This window comes from Scyliorhinus canicula, chromosome 28, assembly GCF_902713615.1.
Source record: "Scyliorhinus canicula chromosome 28, sScyCan1.1, whole genome shotgun sequence".
Taxonomy (NCBI): Eukaryota; Metazoa; Chordata; class Chondrichthyes; order Carcharhiniformes; family Scyliorhinidae; genus Scyliorhinus; species Scyliorhinus canicula.
Window position 1 is genome coordinate 12431590 of NC_052173.1, and position 19658 is coordinate 12451247.

Here is a 19658-nt window from a genome sequence, read left to right on the forward strand (position 1 = left end):
TTTTTTCCAGAATTCCACACAAGTTTATTCTGGTGCAATGATTTATTTGTTTACATGGCATTTTAGGATCATATCTTGATACAAGATTATGTTTTTAAAAATCGTGGTTATTGTCGGGTGCAGTTGCTTCTGATTTTTATCCTTTATACTAAAACATGACTGGCCTAAATTTAATGAGATTATTCAAAATGCAGGTTATTATGGGTTTTGTGCATTAATATCTCTTATGCGCATGAAGGCTACTTTCACTGATTGTGAATCTCACGGCTTGGTGTTTAACTCCTAGATTCCGCACAAGGCGCTAAACATCAATATAACTTGTCTTCCTCACCTTCCCGACCCCATTTCTCACCAAATCCGCATGCCGAATGTGGCTTAATTCATGAGCACCCAATCGATTTCACTTGTTAAACAAGTGCTGCCAGTGAAACTCGTCTTTGTGAACCTAGAATGACATCTTTTTATTAATTTGTGGGGATTACAGTTCATCATATTGAAAGCAGATATCCTATACATTTGATATAATGGGGATGGGGGGGGGGGAATGGGTTGGAGGCCAGTCAGATAAAAGATATATTGCAAAAGATTTTTGGTAAGCTTTCATACTAGTTGATATGCTACAAGGAATAGAGTGTTTGCCTTGTACGCCACTCAGAAGGAGGAGGATCCATTCTCTGTTCTGCTGTAGGTGTGTATTCCACTATTGGTTTATAGGTTGTAGTCGGAACAGACTAGAAATGAGCAGCAGTCATGTTATGTTTCACGGGGCAGCACGGTGGCGCAGTGGTTACACAGTTTCCTCAAGGCGCCGAGGTCCCAGGTTTGATCCCGGCTCTGGGTCACTGTCCGTGTGGAGTTTGCACATTTTCTCCCTGTGTTTGCGTGGGTTTCACCCCCACAACCCAAAGATGTGCAGGTTAGGTGGATTGGCCACGCTAAATTGCCCCCTAATTAGAAAAAATGAATTGGATACACTAAATTTTAAAAAAAGTTACGTTTCACAAATTTTGGATATTATGTTGTCTAAACAGCTGCTTCCAATTGTCATTTAACTTTTTGCTGGCTCTGATTTATTTTGAAAAAATTGAATATGGAGGCTCTGCAGACACTCTAGTCAGTCATTTCTGAAAAGAAATGCAGAATTAATTACGTTGCTATATACTTCGTTGAATTCATAATGGCTGGTCTATATCAGGATCAGACTTGGGTTGACTTGTTTTGATTACAATCCGAGATGGGAGAGCAACAACAGCTCCCTATTATGGAAGAATACTCATGCGGGGCAGCACGATGATGCAGTAGTTAGCCCTGCTGCCTCATGGCGCCGAGGGCCCGGGTCCAATCCTGGCCCTGGGTCACTTGTCTGTGTGGAGTTTGCACATTCTCCCCGTGTCGTCTCCCCCCCCCCCACACCCCTGAGTACAAATTAATACTCCTCATTCCCCAACTCGGACCAAGGATCAATGATTAGGGAAATGAAAGTGTGACTCTGATACAGTGGGAGATAGTTTTCTTGTTGATGTAGTGAAGACAAATTGTGGGGGACTGTGTGATGCAACTAACCTGATAATGTTTGTTGCTGCCACTGCACGCACAGATTTGGAAACCGTTTTCATTCCCACCACAATTATCGCTTAGCTTGCTGAGCACAAAATGCAGTGGTTCAAGTAACACTTAGGTTGTAGACGAATTCCTCCTTCTCTGTAAAGATGTGCCTTGATTTTCTTTTTCAGATGTTTTTGTGTACAGTGGCTGAGAAGCACAGAAATAGTCTGTGAAGATGCCGGATAAAGATAATTTATTTAACAGTGGTAATGATGAGGCTGGCCACAGCTCAGATGATATTTGCCGAGACTTCCTGCGCAATGTCTGCAAACGTGGTAAGCGCTGCAAGTTCTACCACCCTGACATTAATGAGGTGTCCGACTTGGGCGTAAAAAAGAATGAATTTGTCTTTTGTCATGACTATCAGAACAAGGAGTGCACCCGCATTAACTGCAAGTTTATTCATGGAACAAAAGAGGACGAGGATCATTACAAAAAGTCAGGAGAGCTTCCCCCACGCCTGCGTCTTACAGTGGCCATGGGTCTTGGCCTTTCACCTTCTGACCTCTCTTTTAAAAAAGGTGAGGTCCCAATCTGCCGAGACTACCTGAAAGGTGACTGTCAAAGAGGATCTAAGTGCAAATTCCGACATTTGAAACGTGATGAATACGAGTATGAAAACAGAACTTTGGAGAGGTTGTCAAGAGACCAAGTGCTTTCACCTGTAGTGCGTCGATATGACCCATTCGATGACCTCTATGACACCGATCGCTATACTGATTACGACCATGTCCTAAAGCGACGAAGAGTCGATGGCTTGCGATTTGAAACTTATGATTTTAATATCCCTAATTCACGTCCAGTTGACTATCGGTTTCTGGAGGAGGAGAATCTGATGCTCCGAAAGCGTGTTGAAGAACTCAAGAAGCAGATCTCAAATTTGATGGCAACTAATGAGGTACTTTTGGAGCAAAACGCACACTTCCGCAACCAAACTAAGGTGGTCACGTTGACTTCCACTCCCACTGCGACAGAGCAAACACTGGCAGCACCAACTGTGGGCGCAATCACCAATTACAACCATGGTATAGCGCAGACTCACACCACGTTGAGCAGCCAAGCACTTCAACCACGACCTGTCACCCAGCAAGATTTAGTGGCAACTGCTGGAGCTTCAGCTGTGCCACCTACCAATGCTGCACCAACAGCACAGCATCTTAATCCTGAGATTGCTTCTCTGCCTGCAGCACTTGCCCAGACCATTGCCCAGGGAATGGCACCTCCAGTTTCCATGGCCCCAGTGGCTGTCTCTGTTGCACCAGTGGCAGTATCAATTGCACAAGCACTGCCAGGAATTACCATTAGCCATGCCACCACTCCAATGGTTACTTATCCAATTGCATCGCAGAGTATGAGGATAACAGCAATTCCTCACTGAGGATCTTTGAAGTAAGGGTTCCACAAAGGCTTTTGAAAAGGTTCTGTATTCCTATGTTGCTTCTCATGACGTGTGCGACGTAAATATGCACACCAAAAGTCAAATAGAATCTGATCCAGCATTTAGTTCTATTTGTGCCTCAACTATTCCTCTTCAGTCCATTTACATGTCATTTCTGAATACTTGTTTACCACCCTCCTGTTTTAGTGTTCAGCTTGCCAGCTTCATAAATCCGTCGCCTACCATAACATAAAAACAACTGCACGTGGCACAGGAGCATTTTCTTCCAACACGCTTTGTATTTAACATAAACAAACCACTGGGCTGTGGTTCCTGCGCAAAATATTCAAACCAACTGTCTCCCAAGCTTGACCATCTGCATTCTTGACGCAAAAAAAATAACATTTCATAACATATGAAATTGTAAATTTTCCTGATCTTAATGAGCAAAAGAAAATTATTTTAAAACTTTTTATTGTGTTGCTGGCGCTGAATGATTGCTGCATTTGACCAGATCACTGCATAACGAGAAGTAATTTTCTGGGTAAATCTTTTTGGTGTGTTTTGATGATGCGATGGGGTGCTATAAAGTACATTTTAAATCGTATAAACCGTCCAATGTAACCCACACAATTTTGGCTTATGACGTTGCTCTACCAAAGTGTCTAATTAACATGGAAGCAATTACAATAATTTTATTTATGAATTCACCTGGTGCACTTTCAACTTAGTCATTCTTGGAGCATTGAATGCCCAGTGTGTGAAAGTCGTCATAGTCCATGAGGACCATAGGCTGCTCTCTCCTTTGAGAGATCACCACACCTCAGGCAAGGGTCATGGTTGCGAAGGACCTTGATGGATAACCTCAGCCGGTACAGAAATTGAACCCGCACTGTTGGCGTCGCTCCGCATCACGAACCAGCTGTCCAGCCAACTGAGTTAACCAACTCCCGCCCCAGTGTGTAACATTAGTCTGTTCAAATTCTGCCACATTGATGGGATTAAAATCTTTGTTCTTTGCCAGCTGCAAGGGTGATACATAAATGGATTTGAAGAATCTGAATTCAATTTCTACTGGGCCTTTTCCAGATCACAAAACTGCCCATAACTTGGCAGTCTTACTCTGGCTTAGGAAGAAGTCTTACAACACCAGGTTAAAGTCCAACAGGTTTGTTTGGAATCACGAGGTTCTGCAGCATAGCTCCTTCATCAGGTGAGTGAAGCTACGCTCTGAAAGCTAGTGATTCCAACCAAACCTGTTGGACTTTAACCTGATGTTGTAAGACTTCTTACTGTGCTCACCCCAGTCCAACGCCAGGATCTCCACATCATGGTTACTCTGGCCTATTTGCTGGAAGGAAGGCGGGTGATGATACAGATTCAGTAGGGAAAGCTCTTCTAAGCTTGAAGTCCAGCTCTGGTGGGGAAAACATTACTCTGCACCTAGCCTGTCACTGTTTGATGCCCTGATGCCACTTATCCTCAGACTGTGAATTTAGCAAAAGAAGACAAAATCATTTTCTTTTTTTAAAACGCATTTTATTCAAACTTGTATCAAAGTAGGTTACAGCAAATAAACACCCCGGGAAACATTCTTCCCAACAATCAACTATACAGTTTGTACAGATTTTTCTTCTCCCCCCCCCCCCCCCCCCCCCCCCCCCCCCCCCCCCCCCCCCCCCCCCCCCCCCCCCCCCCCCTCCCCGCGATGCCGACCGCCACTCCAGCAAAATTCCCCGCCGTGCAATCAGAGAGGCGAAGGCCAAGACATCGACCTTCCTCCTCTCCATGAGCTCCGGCTTCTCTGAAACCCCAAATATCGCCACCAAAGGGTCCGGGTCCACTCCCTCCTCCACTATCCTGGCTAAGACCGTGAACACTCGCGTCCAGAATCTTCCCAATTTTTCACAACCCCAAAAATGTGCGCATGATTGGCTGGCCCCCGCCCACGCCTCTCACACTCATCTGCTACCCCCTGAAAGAACCCACTCATTCTCGCCCGAGTCATATGCACCCTGTTCACCACCTTAAACTGTATCAGGCTCATCCTCGCACAAGAGGATGTCCCATTTACCCTTCGCAGTGCCTCACTTCATACTCCTCAATTGATCTCTATTCCCAACTCTGCATCCCATTTCTCCTTGACCTTCACCACCCGCTCGCCTCCCTGCTCCCCCAGCCACTTATATATATCCCCAATTCTTCCCTCCCCTTCCACATCCGGAAGCAGCAGTCACTCCAGCAGGGTGTATCCCAGCAATCTAGGGAACCCCTTCCAGACCTTTCGTGCAAAGTCCCTAACCTGCAGGTACCTGAACTCACTACCCCTCAGCAGCTCTACCCTCTCCCTTAGCTCCTCCAGACTGGCGAACCCTTCCTCCAAATACAGATTCCTCACCTTGACCAGCCCCACTTCTCTCCACCTCCTGTATACACTATCCATCCCCCCCAGCTCAAACCCATGATTCTCACACAGCGGCGTTAGCATCGACATCCCTTCCACCCTAAAATGCCTCCTCAGCTGATTCCATATCTTCACCGTGGACGGCACCACTGGGCTCCCTGAATACCTACGCGGAGCCATTGGCAATGCTGCCGTCACCATAGCCCTCAAACTAGACCCCTTACAAGATTCCTCCTCCATCCTAACCCACTCTACCCCTTCTCCTTCCCACCTTTCTCCTTCCCACCATCACTGCCGCACCTTGTCCACATTCGCTGCCCAATAATAATGAAGCAAGTTTGGCAACGCCAACCTCCCCTGCTGCCTCTGCCTCTGTAGCAGGGTCCTCCCCACCCTTGGCACCTTGCACATCCATACAAAGTCGGAGATGATTGTGTCCGAAAAAAGACTTTTGGTATAAAGATCGGGAGAGCCTGAAAGATAAACAAGAACCTCGGCAGAATATTCATTTTCACCACTTGGCCCCTCCCCGCCAACGTTAAGTGCAGTGTATCCCACCTCTTAAGATCCTCCCTGGCCTCCTCCACCAGCTTTGTTAAGTTCCCGAATCCCCAAGTATGTAAACCTATCCCTCGCTACCGTAAATGGCATCCCCCATAAATTAGCCCGCTGTGCCAGCTCATTCACCGGGAATACCTTGCTTTTCTCTATATTCAGCTTGTATCCCGAGAACCCTCCAACCTCCCCAATAATCCTTCCCATGCTCTCCAACGGATCCGAAACATACAGCAAGAGGTAATCGGCATAGAGCAACACTCGATGCTCCCTCTGTCCCCTCATTATCCCCTGCCACTCTGCCGACCCCCTGAGAGCCATCGCCAATGGCTCTATGGCCAGCACAAACAGCAGCGGCGATAGCGGGTACCCCTGCCTCGTAACCCTGTGTAAGTCAAAGCTTCATGAGCTCATATCATTCGTCCTCACCCTCGCTGCGCCACATACAGCAACCACACCCATGCCACAAATCTCGGCCCAAACCCAAAAATTCGAACAAGTACCGCCAATCCACCCAATCAAATGCTTTCTCCGCGTCCATGGACACCACAACCTCCGGTACCAGAACTCTCGACGGATTCATCACCACATTCAACAGCCGTCTTATATTACTCACGAGCTGCCTGCCCTTTACAAAGCCTGTTTGATCTTCTGCAACCACCCCTGGGACACAATCCTCCATCGTCCCCGCCACCAACTTAGCCAATACTTTCACATCCGTGTGCAATAGCGATATGGGTCTATACGACCCACGTTCCACCGGATCCTTCCCTGTTTTGGGGATTAGTGTGATTACTGCTTGCTTCATCGTCACCGGCAACTCCCCCTTCTCCAGTGCTTCATTAAACGCCCCCAACAGATGTGGTGCCAGGTCCGCCGCAAATTCCTTATAAAATTCTGCCGGTACCCATCCGGCCCAGGGGCCTTCCCCGACTTCATATCCCTGATACTATCAAGCACCTTCCTCAGCCCCAGGGGCTCCTCCAACGCCTGCCTCTTTGCTTCCTCCACCTGGGGAAATTTCAACTCGTCCAGAAACCACCCCATGTCCCCCTTCTCTCCTCCTGGGTCTGCCTCATAAAGTCCCTGGTAATACTCTCTAAATGCCTCATTTATCTTCCCTGGCTCTGACACCACATCCCCAGCCCCAGTCTGGATCTTCAATATTTCCCTGGACGCAGCCTGCCTCCGCAGCTGGTGCACCAGCATGCGGCTCGCCTTCTCCCCATACTCGTATTGCACCCCTCTTGCCCTACCCAGTTGCCCTACTGCCCTCCCCATTGTCAGCCTGTCAAATTGCCCCTGCAAGTTTTTCCTCCTCGCCAATCCCTCCACGGTGGGCACCCTCGAATATTCCCTGTCCACCTCCACTATCTCGCTAACTAGACGGTCATGTTCCGCCCTCCTTTCCTTATTCGCACGAATCGTAAATGAGAATTTCTCCCCGGACCACTGCCTTCAGTGCTTCCCAAGAAATGCCCGGCCACACCTCCCCATTCTGATTGAACTCCACATAATCCCTAATCGCCAACCGCACCTTATCACAAAAACCTCCATCCGCCAACAACCCCGAGTCAAACCTCCACCCCGGCCTCTGCTCTCGTCCCGTACTGAACCGAATATCCAGCCAGTGGGGTGCATGGTCCGAGATAACTATCCCCGTATACTCTGCCCCCTCCACCCCACCCAAAAACCCCGACCCACTACAAAGTAATCAGTCCTCGAATACGCCTTATAGACGTGTGAAAAGAAGGAATACTCCCCCTTCCCCCTGGGTTCTGAAAGCGACATGGATCCACCATACCCTTCCCCTCCATAAACCCACCCAGCTCCCTTGTCATTCGTACCCTACCCATCGGCCTGGGGCTCGATCTATCCACCCTCGGCTCCAGGACACAGTTAAAATCTCCTCCCATGATCAACTGGTACGTGGCCAAATCCGGGATTGCTGCCAGCAACCCCCTCATAAAACCCACATCATTCCAATTTGGGGCATACACATTTACCAACACTACCGGTGCCCCTTCCAATACCCCACTCACAATCACATATCTCCCACCTGGACCCCTCACCACCTTCGCACTCTCAAATCCCATTTTTTTGCTAATTAAAATTGCCACACCCCTCAATTTCAAATCAAACCCCGAGTGAAAAACCTGCCCGACCCACCCCTTCCTTAACCTAACCTGGTCCTTCACACGGATGTGTGTCTCCTGCAAAAAGACATCCCCTGCTTTCAAGCTCCTGAGGTGCGTGAACACACGCGACCTTTTAACCGGCCCATTCAGTCCCCGGATGTTCCACGTTACCAACCTTACTGTCGTGCGCCTCTAATCCCCTCTACCGTCCATCATCTTCCCCACTTAACTCCTGCCCCTTTAATTCCACTCTGTACCTAGCCCATCCAAGAGGGCCCCTTTCTTCGCCCTTGACCATGTCATCTCTCACCCCCTGCCACGTCGCTTTTCTTCTTCCCCCCCCCCCCCCCCCGGCCACCCCTCTTGGCCACCGCCGCACTTCCATTCACGAGCATAACCTGCTAGCGCGGCTGCCCCTGCCCCAAAGGCACATCCTAATGAACCCCCCCCCCCCACTCCTCAGCTCAAAGAAAAAGGCCTCCTGCTGGCCTTACCCTCCCCGGCCCAAACAAGGACTTCTCCTGAACTCCAAAAGCAAACAAACGGATGTTAAACACAAACAGTCCCATAAAATAGGAGGGGGGATGGGAACATCCATCCCACATAAACTTTTCACCCCTACAACTCCTTACACTCTCAACATTGAACAGAACCCCCCCCCCCCCCCCCAAAAAAACGAAAATCCCCCAAATCTCCACCCACTTCAGACATGCTCCCGACCATTACATAGCGCCAGCACCCCGGTTCCCAAGCATTGTCCACTCAGTTCTCCCCCAGTTTATGCTCCTTCATGAAGTATTTGGCGCTTCTGGGATCTCAAAATAATACTCCCGGCCTCCGAACGTCACCCATAATTTCGCCGGGTAGAGTACCCCAAACCTGATCTGCCGCCGGTACAGCACCGCCTTGGCCTTGTTGAAACCTGCCCGCCGTTTTGCCAACTCGGCTCCGATGTCCTGATAAATCCAGATGTTATTTCCCTCCCAGTCGCAGCTACGCTTCTCCATGGCCCACCGTAGAATTTTCTCTTTCTCCACAAATTTATGGAGTCTCACGATCACCGCCCGTGGCGGCTCCCCAGCTCTAGGCTTTTGCCTCCGAGACCTATGAGCTCGGTCCACTTCAGGTGCCTTATCTAGCACCCCTTCTGCCACCAGTCCCGCCAGCATCCTCGAGACGTGCCTCGTGGCACTCACACCTTCCACTCCTTTGGGCAGGCCCACTATTCACAGGTTCTGCCTTCTTGAGGCATTCTCCTGCTCCTCCACCTTTGCCCTCTGTTTTACAGAGGTCTCCTAGGAGCCCCACCTCTGCCTCCAGAGCCACCACACAATCGCTGTGGTCCGAGGTCACTCCTTCAATCTCTCGAATCTATGGCCCCTGCACCTCCAAACACCTCTCCATCCGCTCCAAAGTACTCTTCAGAGGTGCCACAGCTTCTGCAATGGCCTTTGCATGATCCTCATGCATTTCTTTCCTCTGTTTATTGAATTCCTCCTTGATAAAAGTCATCAGTTCCTGTATCTGGGGCCTTACAGCTTGCCCCTCCCCCGCCTGCATGCTGGAAGAGAATGTGTGAAGCACAAGACTGTTCCAACTTTCCAGCCAAACCTCTCACTGTTTTCTGCCGGGTCCAGTGATCAGAAGACATACCATTCCAGGGCTAAACTACTCCTTTAACATTCGCCTACGCCTTTTCATCAAAATTCCACCCGGATCTGGGTAAAAAGAGCCCTTTTCTGTGACTCTGAACAGGAACAGCCCTTTATGTGACCAATCACTCCATGGTCACAAGCGGAAGTCACAAAATCATTTTCTGTTTACTTGGCATTAGTGGCAAGAGTGGAGTTGGTAAAAGTGGTTAAAGAACAAAAGCCAATGATGGTTGCTCCTGCAAGTAGATTGGGTCAGCAGCACAGGAAATGCAAACCTTTTGCAAATCCTTGTTGGAATGCATATATATTTTCACACCAAATATTGTAATTTGTATACAAATACAATCAATGTATAACTTTGATAACATTTATGGAATTACATCTAAGGCAGCTTAACTGCTGACTTTTTTGGGACCAGAATGGAAGTGTTTGCATGCAGCCTTTGAAGTATGGTGAGCCAAGCTGCAACAAATTTGAGCACGTGAACGTGAATGTTCATGATCTTTTCCCTTTTCTTTAAAAGTGACCTATAACTAACTCCAGCTGTCTGAAAAGATCTTTTAACAGCATTTTGAATACAGTGTATTTTGCTAAATGCATGTTTTGATTAACTCCTGGAAGTCCATAACCAGGATCAGTGGAAAACTGCAGAAAATTGAAGTAAAATCTATTGGGATTTTGTGCCCAATGTCCTCATTCATTTTGAAAACTTTGCTAAATCCACATATCACTGATTGATTTATCTGCATTTTCTTCAAGCTTGCCAAAATGATCTTGCAACGCAATTGAGTGTTAAAGGTGAAATAGGCTTTTTGTATTCGCTGTTAAAACCCTGTGGTTATTTTGTTTCATTGATTCTGGTGCTCATTTTTAAAAAAAGGGCTGGTGGTGATATGGAACCCGAAGGTTGGTTACACTTGTGCGATTTAATCAACTAGTTATTGAGGACATTCAGTCTCAATTGTTGTTTTTCTGTTAACCATGTCTACAACTTGTATATAGTAGCTGTTTTAGTCTTTTAAAATCTGCTGTGATGTTTGTCAAGTTCTTGTGGGATCTGGGATTCAGCACCAATGATCTAATCTTGTGCAATTGAAACAAGGTTAATTAAGGAAATGTGTTCTTGTACTTTCAACGTCACCCACAATGGAAATTCTACTCAATACTTGTACGAGCTCTTTGACTGTGCCACAGTATTTATATTTTGCGAATGGGAAGGGGAATTTTCATATCATCGGATAGCCTTTCCCCTGCAATTCTTTCTTCATGCTATAGTTTTGAACTTCCAGGATTCCCTGTGATTGAAAGTTTACCTAATTAAAATACAGTGTCTATCATTCATACTTGCCAAACCATGAATATTCAGGAACCCTTCCAAACCAAAGGGAATCCCTTTCAGAGTTTGATCTAATAATGCAAACTGCTTCTTCACAAAGAACTCTGGGGACATGACAGTATTGTAATATATCACCAACAAATACCACCATGCAATGGTGAGGTCAACAGTTAAAACAGTGCACTATCGTTAAGGAATGTTCAAACTAGTCTGTTTTTTTAGTAAAGGATTGATATAGATGATTGAAAATAAGCAATATTAAATGTGCATTGTATTCCTGTCGTATGTAATGAGTCAAAATATAACAAAACCTGCATAAAACTGGAATTACCAAATTGGTACTGGCTGAGTCAGGATCAAATTGAAATTTCTAGTGGTTTGCTTATACAGCATCATATTTTCAGATTTGACTTTCTGATTCCTAGTCGACTATTTTCACATTGAATGTAATATCACTGTCATTATTAATGACATTTTTACAATATTCTGTTTATTGGAAAACTGTTTTATAAAAAATTTGACTCCAGTGTCAGCTAACATGGATCAGAACATAAGAAAAAGGAGCAGGAGTAGGCCATCAGCCCCTACGCCTGCTCTGCCAGTCATGTCTGATCTGATTGTGGCCTTAACTCCACCTTCTTGCCTGCCCCTCATAACATTTGACTTCCTTGTCAATCAAAAATCTGTCCAACTCAGCTGTGAATATATTTAATGGCTCAGCTTCCACTGCTTGCTGGGGAAGAGAATTCCAAAGACTAACGACCCTCTGGGAAGGAATTCCTCCTCATCTCAGTCTTAAACAGGAGATCCATTTAGTTTTAAATTGTGCGCCCTAGTTCTCGATTCCCTCAAAAGAGGAAAGATCCTCTTGCCATCCACCTTGTCAAGCCTCCTCCCCCCTTCAAACCTTATGTTTCAGTAAGATCATCTCGTTCTTCTAAATTCCAATGGGTATAGAGTGAACCTTCTCTGAACTGCTTCCAATGCAAGTATGTCCCTCCTGAAGTAAGGTCACCAAAACTGTAATGTGAAGATGCCGGCGTTGGACTGGGGTGAGCACAGTAAGAAGTCTTACAACACCAGGTTAAAGTCCAACAGGTTTGTTTCGAATCACTAGCTTTCGGCTGGCAGCTCCTTCATCAGGTGACTGCACAGTACTCTGGGTGCAATTAAACCAACACCCTGTACAGTTATAACAAGCCGTCTCTACTTTTCTACTCTATCTCCTTTGTAAGAAAGGCCAACATTCCGTTTGCCTTCCTAATTAATTAAAATGCTGTACCTGCATGCTGATTATTTTGTGATTCATGTGCAAGGACTGCAACATGCTGTAGTCTCTCCCCATTTAAATAAAGTGCTTTTCTATTCCTGCCAAAGTGGACAACCTTACATTTTCTCACACTACACTCCATCTGCCAAATTTCTGCTCTCGCTCTTAACCTATCTACTTTGCAAACTTTTTGTATTCTCCTCACCACTTGCTTTCCTACTTATCTTCGTATCGTCAGCAAATTTGGCTACAGTGCATTTGGTCCCTTATTGATTGAGATTGTCGGCAGTTTAGGCCAGATCTAGGCAATCTAGGCTCGTGAGTGGGCTGCATGAGTGGTTTTCCTTCATATCAGAGGGCCATAGGAATAAAATTGAGCATGAGCACTAGTTATGACCCCATGAATAGGATTAAAAACATGTTAATATGTGCTGAATATTTCATAATTCATTATAGGAACTACTTAATCATTCATATATTAATAGAACTGGCTTCAACTTCACATGGCATAAACAAAATAAATATTTACACTTTAAAGTGCAAAAGTAGCATAAAAAAAGCTCAATCTCCCACTTCCACTGGTCTCCTGGGCTAGGGTAATTTTGCTAACTGCACTTGCATGTCCACAATTTGTGGGGTGTGCCTGTTGAACTGTAGGGGGCTATGTTTGGACGGCTCTTGCAGTCATTGTTCAATCACTATGCACCTTTCTTCACTTGCCCGTGCTTTATGTGTGTATCACTTTAGTAATAACGGTAGGAAAGCAAAACTACGTGGACGGAAACCAGAAGAGTGTGGCAACCCTACACCTGGGCAATGGTCAATAAAATGTCTCATGGGCTGCGGGGTGCCCAGCACTGGCTTAGGCCCTAGCACTGTTCCCTATTGCACTGCACTAATTACAGTAACCGGAAAATTGGGGGGGCACGGTAGCACAGTGGTTAGCACAGTTGCTTCACAGCGCCAGGGTCCCATGTTCGATTCCCGGCTTGGGTCACTGCCTGTGCGGAGTCTGCACGTTCTCCCCGTGTCTGCGTGGGATTCCTCCGGGTGCTCCGGTTTCCTCCCACAGTCCCAAGATGTGCAGGTGAGGTGGATTGACCATGCTAAATTGCCCTTGGTGTCTAAAAAGGTTGGGTGGGGTTACGGGGATAGAGTAGGGGTGTGAGCTTTGGTAGGATGCTCTTTCCAGGGGCTGGTGCAGACTCGATGGGCCGAATGGCCTCCTTCTGCACTGTAAATTCTATGACCCATTTTCCCAACTCTGTTTCCTATTTAGCTAGCCAGTTAATTATCTGAAACCATGAGGTTTTATTTTGTGTGGCTCCGTTATCAAATGCCTATTGAAAATCCAAATGCACTACATCTATTTTGTTTTGCCCATTGTGTAAAGTAAGAACATTATTTAACTAATGTTATTATAAACGAGTTAAGTTTTTACAGATATTCAGAATCACATTGTCACTTGCTAACCATAGACAACTTTGGAATGTGAAGACCAACAGTCCAAATATGGAGATGGAATACTCAGTAAAATATCCTGACATTACAAAAATACCAGACTTTGCTCAATAATGTACAAGCGAAGGATCAGCCAGAATCTGGCAAAACATACATATATGTATACTAAGCCTGTAATTATACTGATGCTTATTATTATTTTTTCCTATGTGGCACTTGACTACTCTTCAATTATAACAAAACCTTTTTGCAAAAGATTTTTGGTTGTTTTATTAAATCTCTGGGAGAAGGTGGTTTAACATCCCAGTAAAAATCAATTTAAAATTTCAAACTAGGGGGCAGCACAGTGGCGCAGTGGTTAGCACTGCTGCCTCATGGTGTTGAGGACCCGGGTTCGATCCCGACCCTTTGTCACTGTCCGTGTGGAGTTTGCACATTCTCCCTGTGTTTGCGTGGGTTTCACCCCCACAACCCAATGTTGTGCAGATTAGGTGGATTGGCCACGCTAAATTGCCCCTTAATTGGAAAAAAAATAATTGGATACTCTAAATTTTTTTAAAATTTCAAACTAATTTCATTTTCATAATGTGTTTTGTATCATGAATTTCTGAGTAATCCGGTATGTTGCAGTATGGAGAGCTGTGCCACAGAACGTTGAGACCTGTAATCTATCACCCTTTAACGTTACTCATCTCAAAGAGACCCACACCAAGATGGCTGGGGGAGGTAACGTATGCCGCCCTCCAATCTGCCAAGACTGCTCCAGAATCGACAGAATTTTGGAAGATGCCGACCAATGCATCCACTATTTCCATGGCCACCTCCTTTAGTAACTCCTCATAAACAGGCAAGTTGTCGCATTAACACTGTTCCATAATCTGAATTGCATTTGCGTACTTTCCATTTTCAATTTCCAGTACTTTAAATGCTCATTTAGCCAATTATTTGCTTGCTGTTCCTAAATCAATTGATCTGGGAGTGGTAAGAACCAAAGCACAGACCATTTTGACATTCTTACACTTGGCTCTATATTTTGAAGAGTACTAGCAAAATAGAAACCAGTGTGACAAACAGCATTCTGTTGTAAATTGAATGGGTTATATATATTGTACATATTGTTTGCTCTGCTGTGATGGACATTTTAAAAATGTGATTTCCCCTTAGAATATTCTTCCAAGCAGTAGGTTAATGTTCAACTGATACAGGTCTCCAGAACAGTAGAACTTGCACAGTGCAAGTGTATACTTTGTTTAAAATGGGATAAAAGAGTCTGCATTGATTTGTATGGAATCCTGTCAAATGTAGAACAATAAAGAGCGCTTTAATTTAAGAGTAAAGCTTCCTGCCTAGCCCTTCTTTATTTTTGAAGCACACATTTAGGATAGTTGGTTAAAAATATATTTTTTATACAGTTGTATTTCTGAACAAGTATTGTCCCTGTTGAAGGGTTAGTTAACTGTGTTTCTTGTGTCTGAACACAGGTAAGTCTGACTTTTTGTTGCGCATGCAGATTTGACTTGAATAAAATTTTCTTTCATAACTCCCATAAAGAACGTTGGGATACTTTACTATGGTAAAGGTGATGTATAAATTGAAGTTATTGTTGAGAAGGTGCTAAGTATGCTATTTTATGGGAAGCAGCTAAGTGTGCTATTGGAAGATCTTTTCTACTATCCACCTGCTTGATGAAAATAAACCTTTGTGACAAGGACAGGCATTTTTAAAAAAACATTTTAATAAGTGGCATTTCTATAGGTTCTATAAGTATGTATAGCATGCAATATAGAACATAGAAATATACAGCACAGAACAGGCCCTTCGACCCACAATGTTGTGCCGAACTTTTGTCCTAGATTAAGAACAAATTAATCTACACCTCATCATTCTACCATAATCCATGTACCTGTCCAATAGCCGCTTGAAGGTCCCTAATGTTTTTGACTCAACTACCTCCACAGGCAGTGCATTCCATGCCCCCACTACTCTCTGGGTAAAGAACCTCCCTCTGACATCCCCCCCCTATATCTTCCACCATTCACCTTAAATTTATGTCCCCTTGTAATGGTTTGTTCCACCCGAGGAAAAAGTCTCTGACTGTCTTATCTATTCCCCTGATCATCTTATAAACCTCTATCAAGTCGCCCCTCATCCTTCTCCGTTCTAATGAGAAAAGGCTGAGCACCCTCAACCTTTCCTCGTAAGACCTACTCTCCATTCCAGGGAACATCCTGGTAAATCTCCTTTGCACCTTTTCCACAGCTTCCACATCCTTCCTAAAATGAGGCGACCAGAACCCACAGTACTCCAAATGTGGCCTTAACAAGGTTTTGTACAGCTGCATCATCACCTCACGGCTCTTAAATTCAATCCCTCTGCTAATGAACGCTAGCACACCATAGGCCTTCTGCACAGCTTTATCCACTTGCACAAATATACTGCATTGTTCCCAGTTTTATCTGTGCCAGTAGTTACTGGAAGGCAGCTGCCTCCCTACAAGGAAGAACCATGCAATAGAGTGTCCTGCACTTGCTGGTAGCTGGTTTCAGGGTGGCAGTACATTGGCTGAGTTGTTATCTTGACTATTTACATTCCAGTAGGGCATAGGCTAGATGCAGGGGAATTACCCCTCCATTCTCTACACCAACAATGTGCCTCCATTCCCCATCTCATGAACACAGACTCTACTGGCCAGGTTTGTTTCACTTAGGGTTGTTTCCCTCCATCCTAAACTAGAAAATAAATCTAAATCTCTTCACAATAGATTTAAATCAAGATACTAGAGATAACAGGACCACTAAATTATTTTTTAGCAATGAGTGGAACCATAGGTTAGCAAAGTTCCTCAGTGAATTATAGTGGCAAGAGATTGGATCTTGATTGTACTTTCTTGAAGAATGCTTTGACAGAGAGAGAAATCTGAGAAGTTACTCCAGATTCTAGCACTTGGTTGCAAGGTAAGATGCACAGATCGCAGCAGGCCACCTGCTTGCTGACCCTGTAAGCTGGGAAATTGTATAGCGTGGGGGAAGAGGGAAAGGCAGCGCCTAACCAGGAATAAAAATAAATCAGTTGATCTTGTGGATTTGATGCAAATCTTTTTTTCCCTTTTTGTTTCTTGGCAAAAACCATTGTAGACTTTGGACTTCCTAAATCTAATTGAGGGTTGGCTTCTGAAGTGGATCAGATATAAGTCACTTCACTGGTTCACTTGGCTGAAAAGGAGAAATGCCACAATTCAAGTTGTGTAGGATTTATTTTTTTTCCTTTTTCGCTGATGTCTACAAGTTACAAACACTGGTAAACATGAAGGCGGTTTTAACCTTTACATTTCTATAGTAACAACTAAAAATATACACAAAGTAATATAGATTGTAAAGCCTTGTACATACATAATTGTGTGGTGCTTCGAGTTGGTATTGTGTTTCTGTAACTTGTAGAAAGGAATCTAATTCGGTCATTTTAGCAATAATGGGTAAGAGCAAGTGTCTGTGAGCAGGTTTTTTTTTAAAGCAGACAATAAAAGAGTAAAATAAGACTCAAAAATCCCATACTATAAATTTAACTTGGGCTTGAATTTAATAATGCTCCACATTCACTACAGGCAACACAATCGGATTAACAGCCAAATTCTTTTCCAAGTGCTGGGTTGGATGAGGAAGTTCTATAGCAGCATCTCATTAACCACCTTTCGTACATAGCTCATGAGAATTTCAGCAAATCTGTATAGTCTATTTAATATTTTTCATAGACTTCTCGCTCCTTTGACACCTTATTCGAGAAGACAAGAAAACGAATGATTGTAGTGGGATACTTGAACAGCTTAAGTCATAATTGATCTACATTTGATTTGTTTTTTAATGGACAGGCTATTTTGAAGGGTTAAAACTGCAGGTTTTTAATAATTGTGCCATATTGAAACACCTGCAGAGATGGTGCCTTTGAACAAGATACATTCCTTTCTAAAGCAATCTGCAAAAGACTGGAAAAGGAAGTTTAAGCATTGAGCAATTTAAGGAAATTCAAATGAATGACTCACTTAGATGGTTAAAGCATTGCCAATTCAGTGCAAATTGAGGTTTGGAGGCATCCTGCATCCCTAATTACATCTCGAGTACTTTGAGAATGAGCAAAGAGTTTTATTTCACTTGCCATTTTAAATATACTTCCGTTTGATCTGCTATGACTTCAACAAATTTAATTAGAATTCATGTAAACTTTCATTAGAATAACACTGTGCCACTTTTCAAAATGTATTCATTCAAAAGATATTGTCTTAAAGATGATACCACAAAAATGCACTGTTAACAACTGTAGCATCACTCCCAATTCAAAATAGTTAGGTTGAAAAGACCAAAGTGTTTACACGCAAGGAGTTGCTCTCAAAAGAGGCAAGAAAAGTCTAAACCGTTTGCCCATGAATACAAGAACTGATCCTCGTAACATTGGCAGTGTTAAATTGTTGTTTTATTTCAAATGGGTGGGGTGAGTGGTGCAGGGGAAGAAATATTTGTTCTAAAATGAATGAGGGTAGTATTTGTCCTTCTAAAAGCAACTTCCTATAGCCTCACCACAAAGCACAAATCTCACACAGCTTGTAAGAAATCCACATGTAGAAACCCAGAGGTATGCTCCAGATAAAACCGTTTATAGTAATGCTAACCAACTTTAGCTCTAAATTTTGTTTAAATATTCCTCTGATCACTTTTGTTTCCCAGTTAGCATTCACTCTAGCTCAAGGAATTCATAATAGGGAACAAAATGGCATAGATTTATAAGTGGAATTTACTCTATTAATATAGTACAAAGTAATGTGGAGTGTAAATTTAGACACTAATCAGAGCTATTTTAATATATTGGTTTCTTTCCTCTCCCTCCTTCTGTTGCTGCTTTTTACTTCACCCAAGAGGTTAGAATGGTCTGGGCGACTTCATGGGTGCCAATAGTGCTGTCCCAGTGATTGGCTAACGGGAGGTGCACTTTGTGAGGTAGATGTATTCATCCCTTCCTCCACCATGCAATATATTTGCACATCCTTCAAGGGTCTCAACTAGCAGCTTCAGCAAGAAGTGACAGAACTTACCCAATGAGGACAGATGAGTTTGTATGTTAAAGTGGAATTTCGAGTTGTGACTCTTGGGATTGGGTGTCCTAAAAACCCTGCACTCCCAATAATACTGGCATTGTGATTACTCAATTTTCAAAATGTGTTGGGTTTTAGTCAGGGGCTTAAATAGAGTCAACAGAAACAACAAACAATTGGTGAACAGATCTCTGTTTACTTTTTTCCAGTATTGTTCACTTGTATGGGCTTGAATACACAGAAAATGCTGAGGTTAGTTGTTGCTGCTGTCCCTCACCCCAATGGACGACAGTTACATCTGTTTCCTGGTGTACCAAGCATAAAATTGACTTCAAACAAGACTACAAATAACTAGCAAAGGATTCGTTGGCAGATTTGGTGAAACTTTGTTTAAAATAAGTTTTTTTCCCGATGGATCGTGTGGCATTATTAACTAATATACTTCAGAGTTTTATAAATGATTCTGACCATTCAGAACTTGCCCTGAACTTGTGAAACTCCGGTTTCTGAATCATTCTAAAACCGTCAGAAATTGGCTTCAACCCTTCGAATCTAAAGGTGTAAATGCTCATTCATCCCTAGCTATAAATATTCAAAATTGTGCTTTGTTCAAAATGAAGGGACTGTAAAATTTGCTTCCTTTCGTCTCTATTTTTTTCATCTGATTATGTCGAAGTTTGCTAATTTTCTAAGAGCTGTGAGGGTTTTGAACGTGATGAGTCTTGTCAGTGCTTATTTTATTTATTTTACTTAAATATTTTTTTTTAGCGTACCCA

At 44.0% G+C, this 19658-nt stretch overlaps 1 protein-coding gene across 4 annotated transcripts in view; it reads left to right on the forward strand.

Moving 5' to 3' along the window:
- LOC119958144 (zinc finger CCCH domain-containing protein 10-like) overlaps positions 1-19658 on the forward strand; it is a 57070-nt gene that overhangs the window by 2568 nt on the left and 34844 nt on the right. For 2 of the 4 annotated variants that reach the window (XM_038786444.1, XM_038786445.1), the window contains exon 2: positions 1734-3382. In XM_038786444.1, coding sequence (XP_038642372.1) covers positions 1781-2983 — 1203 coding nt within the window. In that variant the 5' untranslated portion in view covers positions 1734-1780 and the 3' untranslated portion in view covers positions 2984-3382. Of the gene's footprint in view, positions 1-569; positions 689-1733; positions 3383-19658 lie in introns of those variants that run through there. The other 2 variants (XM_038786446.1, XM_038786449.1) reach the window with 2 other exon arrangements.